The 15,151-nt window shown below is 37.4% G+C and overlaps 1 protein-coding gene across 3 annotated transcripts in view; it reads right to left on the bottom strand.

Moving 5' to 3' along the window:
- Nucleotides 1–2,447: 2,447 nt before the first annotated feature.
- DSP (desmoplakin) overlaps nucleotides 2,448–15,151 on the bottom strand; it is a 48,038-nt gene continuing 35,334 nt past the window's right edge. The window contains exons 18-24 of one of the 3 annotated variants that reach the window (XM_087961275.1): nucleotides 14,116–14,309; nucleotides 13,186–13,348; nucleotides 12,756–12,839; nucleotides 11,543–11,650; nucleotides 11,188–11,286; nucleotides 8,320–10,614; nucleotides 2,448–6,251 (exon numbers count right to left, since the gene is read on the bottom strand). In XM_087961275.1, the coding sequence (XP_087817401.1) occupies nucleotides 3,063–6,251; nucleotides 8,320–10,614; nucleotides 11,188–11,286; nucleotides 11,543–11,650; nucleotides 12,756–12,839; nucleotides 13,186–13,348; nucleotides 14,116–14,309 (6,132 nt within the window). In that variant the 3' untranslated portion in view covers nucleotides 2,448–3,062. The remainder of the gene's footprint in view (nucleotides 6,252–8,319; nucleotides 10,615–11,187; nucleotides 11,287–11,542; nucleotides 11,651–12,755; nucleotides 12,840–13,185; nucleotides 13,349–14,115; nucleotides 14,310–15,151) is intronic. The other 2 variants (XM_087961276.1, XM_087961277.1) reach the window with 2 other exon arrangements.

Genomic DNA, 15,151 nt, shown 5'->3' with positions numbered 1-15,151 from the left:
TGACATACTAATCCAGCCCCAAAATGTTTTTATGATGCCTATTCATAAAAGGTTAATTCTTTTTTAGGACTGGTTTATTGTATGGAACTTCAGTGCCAAACAGAGCAGACAATATAGATCTTAAAAAGTCTATCAGCTGATATAAATGCAGTTAATTACAAAGTTGTGATCAGAATTTAAAATAAATATCCATAATAATTTGAGAATACTTGGGCATTTTAAGGTATTTAAGGTAAAAATATTTCTGAAAAATGTTTAAGAATCAAAATGTTCAGATATTCCTAAGCGGTTTAGTACATTCTTCATAACTAATTCTCATCACCTGATGGTACCAATCCCTCTCTACCTCTTCATATATATCACAAAATTAACAAAAAATTTGCACTCTATGCTTAAAGCATGGTAAACATATGCTTATCTATACCACGCTAACCAAGTGATGCTGATGGGATTCTTCCCTAGTGCTAAAAGCTACGGTTGTCAGGTTGAGAACAGATTTCAGTTCGACCCTAGACTGAAGGGCTTTGGATTTTAGGGGCTTGCCGATCATATTTTTCTTTCTATTGGGTAGCATTGCCCCAGACAGAATCATTGCGTACGTAGGAGTCTTCTGAACTCTTATCTCCTTTTGAAGAACAGGTGGCAGCCAGGACCATGGTCTTTTCACTAATCCATCTTGCATGCCAATTGTTCTTTCCTGAACCAGACATCATAATTCATGCTTTGATCACCTTCCCAATGGATTAGTGCCTCGTGCTCTACAGGAGCCTGTCCTTGAAGATTATCCAAATGATGCAATTGATCCAGAATGTTCTGCACAAGCAATTAAGTGTGCACTTCAATATACCCATGTCACACCACTGCTTCATAAGCTGTATTGTCTTCCAACAGGCTTCCAGGTGTGCGTTACTGTCAAGGTGCTAGCTACCATCTCTAAACCCTTTCACAGCAAGGGCAGATGAAATTGCCTCTCTCAAATTGCTTCTGCCCAGTCCCATACAGGTGGCAAAACTGGGCATGCTATTAAACAGCACCATTTGGTAAAACCCAAGAACCATCCTTGGTCTGACATGAAGCATACTTTCTGGAATACGATGTCCTTATAATTGTCATGACTCCACACTGAAAGTATTTGAAACCTTTATGTTCCCTCAGGCATTGGGCCCAGAGATGGTTGAGGCCATCGATGTAATTGTGTTTTCTTGTGGTTTGAGTTGGGTTTGTTCTCAGGCAAAGTTTGTATGTAGTTTAGGAGCATATAAACATTAAAATGGGGTTTAGACAACTCATTATGACTCATATTACCCTAACCTGTTAGGTTAGACTGCATGGTGGTTTTTTTTAGTATTTTATACATCTTCATTATTGCACATTCAAAAATGTTGGAAATAGGAACCCATCCTCACCTTCCCCCTAGTTGATGTATGTATTTCACCAAAGTATAATATTGCTGGGATGCCAACACTCCTTTTGCCCGCTCTACAGCTGCAGGTCCCCAGCCTTCTGGTCGTTCAGCACCCCTCATTGTCCATTGCTGCATGGACAGTAGGAGAAAATAGAAATCTGGCTTCTGCAGAAGATTCTGCCCACATAACATCTGGTCTAAAGCATTTGTTTTCTGGGCTCTTTATAAAAACAGGTGGTACACGGATCAGTTTAAGCCAAGAAAGTCAGATTCTGGCAAGTAGATGTTACTGAATTGGTCATCATTCTGCTGACAAGGGATTTCTCACAGCTGTTCTTATTTTGGTGGAGGTGAGCAAGTAGCATGTTTCTGCCTGATATGCCACTATCTGGAATGGGCTACTATCTGGAATGGGCTACTTCCAGGTCCTACTAGTCACAATGTTTCCTAATAACCCTGACATTTCCTTGTAGTAGTTGAAGATGGAGCTTGCTCATTATCAGTTGCTCATTTATGCTTTGATCCTCTGCATCTATCAGGTAATTTGACATATGGTTATTCCACCTGCCTACCCATGTCAAAGGACTTGCCTACACCACAGGTTTGCCTCATATGTTAAGAAGAGCAAATAGCGGTTATTTTTTCTACCAACCATTACATTTGAAGGGAGGAGAAATCAAGCCAAGGAAAGTCGTATGTCACTTTCTTTAACTTGTTCTTCATTACAAATGTAAGGCAACATTTTCTCTAGGTTTCAGCTATCAGGGCAGCTGGCATATCTGTGTGCTGGATCACTAATAGTGAACTGTGCATAGGATGTCAAGGGTAGTTCCCAAGGCTGACAGGATTTTGTACTCAGTGAAGCAGAAAATAGGGATGTATATCTATTCCCCCAAACAAATATATTTGGGTCTCTATTAACCCTAGTCACAAGTTTTCAGTCCAGGACCAAAGAAATCTCCAATACAAAATATTTAGTATGCAGCATAGTCAAATAGTCCAAGAAGATGACCCGTACCAAAAGTAAACATGTTCATACAAATGAGTTAAAAATGGTTACACTTTTATTGCAAGAATAATTAAGTTCATATAGTCAGGCCTCTATGGTGTTACATGGAAAACAAGCCACACAAAAAAGAAAACCATTGCTGACTCCCAATAAACCTGAAATGGCTGAGAAAGTAGCTCAATCTAATAAAGCATAACATCAGTTGGAGGCTATTATCATTATGTGGTGAAACATTTACTGCCAGAAAGGAAAAGTGGCTTTAAAAAAACCTGACAAATGATACAAAAACATGGATGCTAGGCTAATATTCTGCAGGGTACATGAGTAATAAAACAAGAGACAAAATGCAACATCTGTTTTCAGAGGCAGGTGTTGCTTTCTTACAAACCACACTCATAAGCCAAATTAGACATTTGGTGTTTTTTTTTTAAAAAAAAGGAAAAATACAGCATCCCCTCCTTCCAGAAAGCATTTTTTCAGCTTGTATTTGGGTTTATATTTCTATGCTGTAGCTTAGCTATTTCACCCAAGCAACTACCGTACCAATATTACCACCAGCCCATGTGTATATGTAGGTTTGATCTTTTTGTTTTCTTTTGTTTAAACAAGCAGACATATAGAACAAAAATTAGATACACTGATTAATGTCTAGCGCCCAAGACTGCTGCTGCTGACAGTTGTGTAGGAATACGAATATGAAGAATTTGTGCCGGCATCAAAACTTCCTCTTCTTGATCCACTGCGTGATCCTGAGCGTGATCCTGAGCGTGATCCTGAACGTGATCCTGGTGCTGAAGAGACATTATATGGGCTGGATATACCTTTGGATGAAACGGAAGATGCTTCAAGTAACCTGAGCCCAGTTTGGTCTTCTACCATTGAGCGATTCATTGCCTCTCTGTAGGAGATCTTCAGCTTTGTTTTGGGGCAGGTCAAAATTTTTGCATAGCTGCCTATGTCTTGCAACCTTTGGGAAGTCCGGCCATCAATCAATCCTTTCCTAATAGCTTCTTCTGTACTTATTCTCCCATGTACTTCAGGATCAACAAGGCCCCCCGTGATGAACTGGAATTCAAGGAAGCGTTGACCAGCCTCGTAAGGCAACCACTTCTCCTTCACTGCCTCTGCTGCCGACATTCTCTTTCTCCCCTTAATACCTTCAAAGCCAAGGAAGGCTTTCTGAGATGGCTTCAGACGTGTAGCCATCTCATGGTCAATGATGCCCTGGGCAACTGCATCCTGAAGAGAAAGACGCTGGCCTGTGGTAGGGCATATAATACCTCCTGTACAAGCCTGGGCTTCAAGCAAACGTTGGGCAGTGATGGTATCAACAATTCCCCGTTGTACAGCTTCTGGAATTGAGATCTTTTCCAAATTTTCCGTGTCAAATATGGCTGCAATGGGAGTGGCTTCTTCTGGAGAATCAGAAAAGGAACCAGAACTGCTTTTTAGCAAAATGGAAGAACTCTTGACACTCAATACAGTAGGAGACCGAATAACGGATTCATGTTTGAAGACTTCATCACCTCCGTTTCTACTAGCAATCATGTCTGCAAACTGTGTGAGGCTTAAAGATCCAGAACGGTACTGATCAAAAAATTTTCTATCAACTAGACCTTTATCAATGGCATCTTCAATGTCATATTGGTGGCCTGTTTTCCTATCTACAAGCACAACTCTTGTGCTCCCATCTGATCCGGTAGTAGTTATTTCTTCCCATTCACATTCCTGGTCTGAAAGCTCCATGTAAGTACTATAATCTATGAGACCTTTATTATAGGCCTCCTGAACTGACATTTCTTTGTTTGTGTCAGGATCTACAATGACAACCCTACGTTTCCGAAGTGTGTTTTTCTGAGAAGTCTGCACCACCTTCTTCTTCTCTCTCAGTGGTAATAGACAGAGCCCAGTTAATTCATCTATTTTACATCTTCCCTTCAGCTGCAAGTAGGTCAAATTTTCTTCTGTATTGGGATCAAAAAATCCCTTGGTATCATCACTAGGATCAGACAGAATATCATTCAGTTCTTCGTTAAAATAGCCTCGTTGATATGCTGTGTGCACTGGCAAACGATGGCTTTCCTTAGGATCAATGATTCCACCAGTGGCAATCTGGGCCTCCAGCAAACGAACTCCGTGGCCTTTCTCAATGAGTTCCTTGTTCATCGCTTGGAACAAGGAGATGATATTTCCCGTTTCTGGATCTTTGTACCCAGTGACTGCTCTTTCAGCAGACAGAAGTTTTTCTTTAAATTCTATTCCAACAAGCCCTCTCTTGTAGGCTTCTTCCACAGGAAGCCTTAAATTATTAACGGGGTCCACAATGAATCCAGTAGCTGCCTGAGCTTCCAAAAGCTCAAGAGCTGTCCCTGGTCTTACCAAGCCTATTTTCATGGCCTGATAAACACCAAGCTTTTCTCCAGTAGCCTCATTATAAATACCAGCTATGCAACTGGAACCCTGCAGGAAATCTTTGATTCGATCAGTGACTTCTTCAACAGAGATTACTCCAGTTTCCAGTTCATTTGCTGTTGACTCCCGAATTATGCCAGAATCAACCAATTCAGAAACGGTGATAAGCTTTCTGATTCCTTGGAAAGACATGCTTCTCTTTTGCACAGGAAGGAGAAGTAAACCTGTGTGTGGTTCAATTCTACATCTTTCTCGGAGCTTCATGTAACTTATGGCATTCTTACTAAGAGGATCAATTAAGGGCTTTGATGGATTATTCAGAGCTCTATACAAATCTCGATCAATCAGCCCACGGGATAAAGCAATGTCCTTTGGCAAGAAGACACTATTGATTGGGTCAACAATTCCCCCTGAAGCTAGCTGGGCTTCAAGTAGACGCATCCCAGTCTCTCTGTCAACCAAATTTTTCTTCATGGCTTCTGCAACAGACATTGTTTTTCCTGAGAAGGGATCTTTAAACCCGGTGATTGCCTTTTCGGCCATGTAGATTTGTTCTCTGTCATCAAAATCAATCAGGTCTCTAGCAATAGCACTGTCCACACTCAATGATTCATTCCGATGGGGATCAATCACCCCTCCAGTGGCTGCCTGGGCCTCCAAAAGCAGGATTGTGTTCTCTGGAGTAAGAAGCTGTTTACGTTTGGCCTCCACCAGAGAATACTTCTCTTTGGTGTTAAGAGAAGCACCCGCTATAGCCCCAGCTCCTCTAAGGTAAGGTTCAAGCTCAGCAGCAACTTCCTCCACTGACTTCTGTCCTCTCAACAACTTATCCAGGGTGCATTTGTCTATCAGCTGACACTCATACAGCTGTACTGCTGTGATTTTTTTCCGCAAACCACTGAAAAGCAATTTAGAAGGATCAATCATCAAGTCTTCGTCTGTCTGGGTACTTCTATTTGCCTCATATGGACGCTGCTTTAATTTCTCAATTTCCTTCCGCCAATTCAACCTCTCTGCATCCATCTCTGCCTGGCTCTTCCTGCTCGTCTCTTCTAAACGGCATCGATACCTTTCTTCGATCCTTTTGATCTCTGCCTGCAGCCTTTCAATTTCTACCAACATGGCACTTTTTTCCCTCTCGCTCTTGTCTCGTTCACATTCAGTTTTTCTGATGGTCTCTTCCTTCCGGGAATATTGGCTTTTCCACTGATTTAAGTCATTCAATATCTGCTGCTTCTCATTTTCCAGCCGTACTTTCAAGCGAGACTCGGATTCCAACATGCCTTTGGTACGATTCAGATCTTCCTCTAATCTAAGCAATCTTGCCTTGTCTTGTTCCAAGGTTTTTATTTTCACCAGCAGGGTTTCTCGTTCTTGCTTGATATGATTACACTGGCTTTTGGATTCTTGAATCATGTGGGTTGTCTTAAAAAAAAAAAAAAAAGAAATAGGAACAAAATTAATGGTTGTGCTAACATCCAGTATTTATTATTTATTATCTTTAGTTTAACCACTACCTTAAGAGTTGTGGATAAGTGCAGTCCTGAGTAATGTAACGCTGTATTTTTCACAGGTTTGTGTCTGTTTTACTATGGGTTGGCTCTAATAGAAATGTTTCTTTTTTTTTTTTTCAAATAAAATGGATTGGGTACAGTCTTGTTATAAATAAGAATATTAAATCTCATTTCTGTACAAAGTTGTGCAGAAGTTTGTATCCTTAAGTTAATGAGACTTACTAACAAGTAACAGCATATACGTTTGCAGCTGAACTTCCCTACTATTACTTTTTTTAAAGGGCTTAGTGCAATCAGTAGTATTGTTCTGAATAAACATCTTTAGGAGAGAATTGTCAATCTGTTAAACTCATTTTAAGAATGAAAAGTCTTAATTTGGAATACAGAACATTCTCTTGGCATTTAGCGCTTTCTTTTTAACCTCTTACAATGTAAAATTTAAAATGCAATGTCTTGATTTAGTGGTTTAGCAGTGACTGGGTTACTTTTTTTTCTTTGATAAAATTAGAGTTGTTGAAAGAGAAGAAAATTATTGAACAATGAATTTTAATAAAATATTTCAAGTAGTCAGCTGAATTTTCTTTATAAAGAACTGTTAATATAAGAATATTCCAGTCAATTTCAGGGAAAGGCCATTTTATGAATATGACTCAGGTGTGTTTAGTAAGTTTACTCATTCTAATAAGTTTACTCACAGAATGTATTTGTCATTTGCCTACATTAATATGAGTGACTACAAGAATGTATACAATGGATACACTTTGTAAATGTGGATTGCCCCCATTGCTTTGTAGTTAAATATCTTAGTTCAAATATTATTTATGAGCTTTTTCCAATTCTTTTCAAAATTTCTTCAAACAAATAAAACTTACATTTTAATGATGCATGGAGGATTGCTCCTAATAATCAGTATATGGGCATAAATTGCAGTGTTGCATCAATGTTTCAGAAACATTGATAGATAGAACGATAGTGGAAAAAGGTAATTGGGGAATGTCTGATCTGATTTAAAAATTAAGACCTAATTGGAAAAGGCTATAGACCACAAGGCAACATGAGGCAAATTTAGGTATGTATGTCTATGCTGGATTTTATTCTGCCTATTTAAAATAAATAATATGTATAGTAACCTATATATAATATTAATATATGTTCATGTTCACAAACATGTATATATGTTTTTAAACAGAGGCATATATACATTAGCAGGACAACAGATAAGAGAAATAATAAGCAATGTTAGCTCTAGATTGTATAGTTCTTAAAATAAGCATGTGCATATGTGAGCATGTGCATATAATTTATGTATTGCATTAGCATAGACACACATATGCTCTTGTAAAGAAGAGAAAAGCAAAGCAGTTCAGGTCACACTTCAATATGTAACTGCATGAGTTATATATTGTGCATCTCAACATGCCAAGCAGCTCAGAGAAAGTAAGATCGAAGAATCTATGGAGATAAATAAATTTGCATTTGGGGAATGAAATGGTAAAACAAATAAACTACACATACACTCTGTTGCAACAACTTTTAAATGCACAGTTTGTTCAACAGAGGAACCTTTAGGATATTTTATATCAAGTCCAAATATTTTTTTAAAACAGAACTACAAAAAAAAACAGTATAAATGTAGACATGGTCTACCAAAGTCAGTAGTCTGGGAAATAGGACCAAGTGGATTAACTGAAGTATGGCAGATGCTCCAGCTTTCCTTCAGAATATCAAATAGGGAAAGGAATAATTTCCTTTAAATTGAGGAATGCACTGCCATCTAATTATGTTTTATATCTCATTTGAAATTATTCCCAGAAGGGACTTTAATCTGCTCCTAAATCCAAATAAAAGAGCAGGGGGGAGGAGAGACTGGTCAAAATTAAGATGCACACACATTCAGTATTCACTGGTTGAAAAGGCATTGGGTGTTAAATTATAGAATCTGAAGGTGAATAAAGGTGTGATCAAATATTTGTGAATACCTCCAGAGACTGCTTTTGGAATTTTTCAATTTCCTGTCTCAAATTTTCCCTTTCTTTCTGTAAACCATTTATCACACCCTGAAGTTCCAGGGAATGCTTGTTGCTTGTTTGTAGTTGATTCCTTAGGTCAAGAATTGTGGCATTTTTTTCCTCATCCACTTCACTCCTGCCCCTTCTTAGATCATCATACTCCAACCTTAAATTTCGCAACTCCTCCTCGAGCATCAAGTGTTCTTTTGTCAGATTCTCAGTAAGACACTGAAGTCTTTCAATTTCTATCTTGCACTCGTTGAGGCTTTTGCTCTTATCTTCAATGGCCTTCTGCAAGTGCTCATTGCGAATATGGGCCTGTTTTAAATTCTCCTGCTCTTGAACCAACTGGCGACGCAAGGCTTCAACCTCAGAAGTGTATTTCCTTATCTCCTCCATATACCGCTGCTTATCTCTCATGTGGTTATCTAGCACCTCCCTTTGGTGCCTCAAATCATCTTCACTCCGTTTCTTTACAATAGAAACCTCTTCTATCTGCTGAGTGAGATTAGTGATTTTAACAGCCTGATCCCTCAAAGTTCTCCTCATAGCTTCCAATTCTTCTTCTGCATTTTTCCTTTTGGAAGCCTCATCGGATGCAATTCTAGACTGCCTATTAAGTTCCTCCTCCAGCATGTGTTTTTGATGCTGCAATTCTTTGATGGTGCACTGGAGCCTTGTACTCTCTTGATCTTTCCCTTTCTTGTCTTGTGCGAGCCTTTCATATTCACTTTTGAGGCGTCCCAGCTCCTGCTCTTGAACTTTTAATCTGCTAATGGTTTCTGTTGCATTGATGTTAGCTTTCTCCAGGTCATACTGGACCCTTTGCAAGCGAATATTTTCTTCCTCCACAGATTTCCTTTGGCTTACTTCTGCATCTAACAATTTTCTGTTTTTTTCAATCTCTTTATTTTTCTCCTTAAGTGTTCTTCCTGCTTCATCGAGGGACTGTTTGTAATGGGCAATCTCTTCTGTGAATTTCTGAACAGTCTGTTTTAACTCTTTTTCAAGATGTTGTTTCTTTTGTGAGATCTCTGAGCCAATGGCTTTTTGCTGGTGAGCATTTTCTTCTACTTTTCTAAGGTTCTCTGTTGTCTGACTTAGTGAATTCTTCAGTCTCCTAATTTCCTCACACAAGCTCCTATTTTCTCTTACAGCATTGTCCAACTGGGCTCTATAATTACTGGCTTCCTCTTCTTTTTTCACAGTCACCTGATTTATTGTGGTCTTTGTGATATTAATCTCAGTTTCATACTTGTTCTTTAAACTAATAATTTCCTCATCATAACTGTTCCTTACCTTAGCCAGCTCATTTTCAAGTTCCCATCGGCTTTTAGCCTCTTCTTGCAGTTGAATCTTTAACCTTTCAAGCTCTTTGACTTTTTCATGGATGGTCAAAGTTGCATCTTCAAGGGCCTGCTTGTATCTTGTATTGTCGTCGTTACGCAGCTGGATGATCTGTTTCAGTTCCAACTCTATCTGTTGCTTCTGCTGCATCACCTCTGAGCCACAAGCCTTCTGCTGAAGGACATTTTCTTCTGCCCTTCTTCGCTGCTCAGTTGTGTCCAATATGCTCTCATTGAGCCTGATGATCTCATCCTTCAGATCTCTATTCTCTCTCTGTAATCGATCGATCTGAGTGCGGAGGTTCTTGGCATCATCCTCTTTCTGTGCAGCTATCTGATGAATGGTGGTCTTCTTAATATTAATCTCTGTTTCATACTTGTTCTTTATATTACTCATCTCCTCATTAAACTGGTTTCTTACCTTAGCCAGCTCATTCTCACATTCCCTCTTCCGTGTCCCCTCGTCCTGGAGAAGAACCCTTAACCTTTCTATCTCATACTCCTTCTCTTTGACGATTTTCTCTGATTCTATCTTTTGCCAACCAAGGCTTTCTTTTTCATTCTGCCTTGTCTTCTGCAACTGCTCAAACTCTGACTTCTGCTGGTCGTATCTGTCTTCCAACAGCTTCCTTTTTCTCTTCTCATCTTCAATCTCATAAGTCAACCTTGTTATCCTCTCATTCAGATCTTTTATTTGCGCATAGCATTTGTCTAGGTTTTGCTTGGCTGTACTGCCATCCATCTCAACTTGTCTCTTCATTTCTTCCAAACTTATGAATTTCGCTTTCAGCTGAGAACATTCCACCTGATACTTCTGCATGTTTTGTTCCAGGAACTTGTGCTTATTGTTGCTATCAGAATTAGCATCTTTGGCCAATCTCAATTCTTCTTCCAGTAGTTCTATTCTGGTGCTTTTCATCTGCAGAATCAAGAGACAATTTGATCAAACTCATGCAAAACAATGCACAATGTTGCAAAATAGGGAGCAAAAAGTTACACATATAACATTATTAATAATATACAATATAAAATTATTTAGGGGAAATTCCTCTGTATTCTTAATATGCTACTCTTTTATTGTTTTCAAGGCGAGTATTGTTTTATGAAAACTGCATTTACACACAAAAAAATCTATAAGTGAACTAGTTTTATTTTTCCACAAACTGGTATCTTATGGGATACAATTCACACAATATCAGGATTGTGGTTACACCACGTGTGTACGGTGTCAGATCATGGAAAGTGGATCTTACACATAAAAACCTTTATCATATGATTCCACCATTTGACTAGGTTATATCTCCAATGTGAATATGCAATATTAACTATAATAGCAACAAAAATAAAAAAAAATAACATTCTAAGAGTGCTAGGAAGTTTTTTTTATCATCACATCAAGGCATTACTTTTTAATCTAAAGCTTACTTTGAAGCATTTAATATTTTGAGATACTGTAAAATTCACAAAAGGTCTATGACCAAAGATAAATTACCTTTATATCTTCCAAGTTTTTTAACATTTCACTCAAGAACTTGTAATAATCCCCTGATCTTGTAAGAAGCTCGATATATCGGGATTGAATGTCGCCAGCCTGAATAAGAATGGAAAAAGACAGAAAAGTATATTGACATCCTATCCCAAATATTGTATTAGCTTATTTGAACAGATTTTTGATTCTCATAAAACAAAATTGCCTAATCTTAAACATGCATAATAATTGTCCTAAATTAGGGACAATTATTATGGGAAAGTAATGACCCTGTACTGCATATCTCCCAAACTGGTGTCTCCCACAACTCCCATCACATTGCTGAAATTGCAAATAACTTGGCATGAGGGACATGTACCTCTTGTAAAATAAGGCCTGAAGGAGACTGGACCATGCTCCTCTTGACAGGAATGTTCAATAAAGTTTCTAATCCTGAACTATAAGCTGCAGCCTGGAGTTCATAATCCTGTAAACACAAAGCATTTGTATTGGTGTACAGTATTTCCTACTGTGAATTTCAGTATTATTATTTTTTAAAAGCAATATATTTCAAAGCCTGTGGAAAAATGCAATACAGTGAAGTAGAAGGAGGTTGAAACTGGAAGAAATTAACCAAAATAAGAATTGTTCTTTAAATCAACAATATATGGCATTACCCAAGTAGAAATAGTTTGATACACACCGGTCATTCATTTATATGTGTTTAAACAGTCAAACTGTTTTATGAAAGTGCTTCTGAAATAGTTTGATCTTACAATCGTGTCAAAAGGAAATAAAAAGGAAGTTTTCAGTCTCCCATTACCTGTTCTAAAATATACCAGAAAAGCATGAAGCAGCAGACAGGGCTAACTGATTTGACTGATATCTTACTTGGCTACATGGAGACTTACTTAAGTCTCAGTGTAACTGAGTCAACCCTATTGTGCTAAACCATGTTTTGCGTCAACCACTGTTTTCAAACAAATCAACACAGTTAGACTCAGTCTTGAAGACAAGAAAAGTAATTGTGTATCCTTCCTATTTGTTTCTTTTGTTTTTATGAGTTTTTGTTTTACTGCTCATGCACTGATCCTGCATAAGTTGATTAGAGGCTTAGACAAAACACAAAAGTACAAATAAATGAAGAAATCTCAAAACAAATCATGCATGACCATTCATGAATCATGTTATGTAAATCAAATTTTGTTTAAAACTGGTTTACCGTCTTTAAACTGAAACAAGCCAAAGTAGATTCATACAATAGCGCAAAATGACATGTAAGCTCAACCATTTATTTAGATAGCCCATTGAAATTGAACTTAGCTTTATTTCTAGTAAGTAGTTATTACCAGATTAAAGATGGGGATAATGGTGTCTGTCTGGTGATGAAATAAGATCTGATTGTAGTAGAAATGGGAGAATGCCATTCTACTAACGCTGAAGCAGATTTGGAGCAGAGGCAGAGATAGGAGGTCAAAGAGAAGTCTGCGCTCTTGCTCAGTGTATTTATTACAGAGATTTATGAATTTCACAATGTGTACTAATTTGTTGCGAAAACATATCCTGAGAAGAACAGTTAGAATATATTTTACCTTGATTGCAAGTGAGCACACTTCTGCATTCTTGATCACTTCTTCTACTCTGTCGCGCTTGCTTGTAATTTCACTATGTAAGTTCTGGCAAGAAGAGAAATGAATGAATTTTAATCAAATTCTTAGAATTCTAAAGAGTAGGCAGGCATCTGTCCGTTTATATAACTGGATCCTCAATGATACAGTGATAGTGAGAATGTTTAGAATATCTTATTGTAACTGGTTGCCTCCGGAAGTATAGTCCAATAACGAAAGAAACAAAAGAAGCCCAGGTTAAGAGAAAATTTTGGCATAAATTTAACTGGATTAAAGTCTGATTTTAAGATATTATGAGCTCTTACTAACATACCAATACACATTAGGATGAATTACAAACTCATTCCATGATAGTTCTGAAGATAAGTTTGGTGTATTTAAAGCAAAACAATACCTTTTGCTCCTGCAGGTATCTCATGACAGTGCTAACATCTCCTAATTTCATGGCTTCAATGGTGTCCTGTCGGCGCCTGGCATCACAGATCCATTTATTCAAAGCCTGGTAAAGATCGCGATAGGTTCTCAGCTGCTTCACCTGTTTTTCTAAATCCCACGATCTGAAGAAAAAAGAAAAGAAACAAATATAGATTGATCTACTGAAGGTGATTGATGCTGATTTCTATGCAAATATCAATGCAAGAAATGAAGCAAAGATCCCTTCTATTAGTTTCTAGCAGTTCTGCTACCCAGGAGCCACATTTGCATTGACGATGCCAGTGATTATCTCTATGGTCTTATACATAAAACACAATAAAAACAAAACATTTTCTACCATTGAATCATAGTCCCTTCTCTAAGATTATTATTAGAATATCCAATTTAATTTTTGTAGCACTCTAAATTCACAGCCTTTGCTTATCTTGTAATGCCGATTAATCTCAGTTAAGCCACGATTGCAAAGAATGCAATTATATAGCAATACGTTTACCAAAAAAACATGTAATAAGGCCTGCAACAATATACACAATAGTATTTTTAAGTTTAATATAGCTCCATAAATGCAACTATCATTTGTAAAACACAACTAGCTGACATGGAAGTGCATATTCCGCTAATATGATGACAATCGTTATTTCCACCTCTATCAGCTAGAAAGGATTATATACAAATCTCACAGGATCAAATTTAGGCTAGAGGTTTATATCTAAACTAGCCTAAAAATAACTTTTCCAGAAAACCTGTTTGCAAGAAATAGCACAATCTAATTGAAAAGAAAGTTCTTTTACTAGGACTTGCAATGTTGTACTTACAGTGAATGTAAAATTCACTGCAAAGCAATGACGCCATTATGAGAAAACCAAACACACTGCTTCAAAAAACAAACCTGTCATCCAGCTGTTTTTCCAGCCTTTGCCAACGATCTGTTAGTTGGCAGACTCTATCAGCAAATTTTCCAAGATCTAAGTCATAGTGAGGGTATGTTTGAGAAGACTGGGAGTGAACCTGAAGAGCCTTCTGCAGCTCGGCTTCCAAAGTACCAAGCAACGACTTCTTCATACTAAGGTCTGCTTTCATTTTCTGCAAAAATACAGGCAAAAGTAAAAAAAATAATTATTTAAGCATCTCCACTATAAATATCAACAAATATTTTTTTAAAAAAATACTGACCAACTTAAAGATTGGCAGCAAACATTGCATCTGATTAAGCTTCTGCATTTGGTAATTTGGAGGAAGCACTATAAAGATATAGACTAAATCTTATCCATGGAAAATGGACTGTATTTTTATTATACTGTCTAATTAGGTTATAGATAATAATATTTTGACTTTTCTATGAGGTCACCATATCACATAAAGCTATGGTTTAACTATGGTATACTGAACAACCATAATTAATTGGAGTCATTCATTATGTGAAGGCAGCTTGAACACTTAAGTTATAATTAGCTGTGTTCACATCAGGGATAAGCCAGAATTCCACAGAATCCCAATTCAGTGTCCATAAGCAGAATGAACTGTGCTCACAATTTCTCAAGGAAATGGCTATAGTAGTCAGATAATGATGCAAAGAAATAAATGAGCAAAAGTTGGGCAAACTAATGTCCAAGTTTAGACTTACTCATGAAATAAAGAATTAGTATGCTATTAATTCTTCACTTCACAAGGAAGTCTGAAATTGGACACTGGTTTCCCCAACTTTTGCTATTTCTTTTTCTTTTAATGTAAGCTTTCTTATATTGCACTAAGTGTACTTAGCATGTAAAGTTATAAAGTATATAGGATATAAAGTACCATATATAAAGTATATAACATATAAAGTTATATAAGTGGCAGTAGTAGTTTTCTCCCATTGGCAAGTTAGTGGTTACTTTGGCTATATTCACTAAAAAAAAAAAGTTCAATTCATAGCTTCATGTAAC

Source organism: Notechis scutatus, chromosome 3, assembly GCF_049901735.1.
Source record: "Notechis scutatus isolate UNSWTSFEM ecotype Mainland chromosome 3, rNotScu1.2, whole genome shotgun sequence".
Taxonomy (NCBI): domain Eukaryota; kingdom Metazoa; phylum Chordata; class Lepidosauria; order Squamata; family Elapidae; genus Notechis; species Notechis scutatus.
The sequence above is the reverse complement of the archived record's forward strand: the minus strand, read 5'-3'. Positions and strand labels throughout refer to the sequence as shown.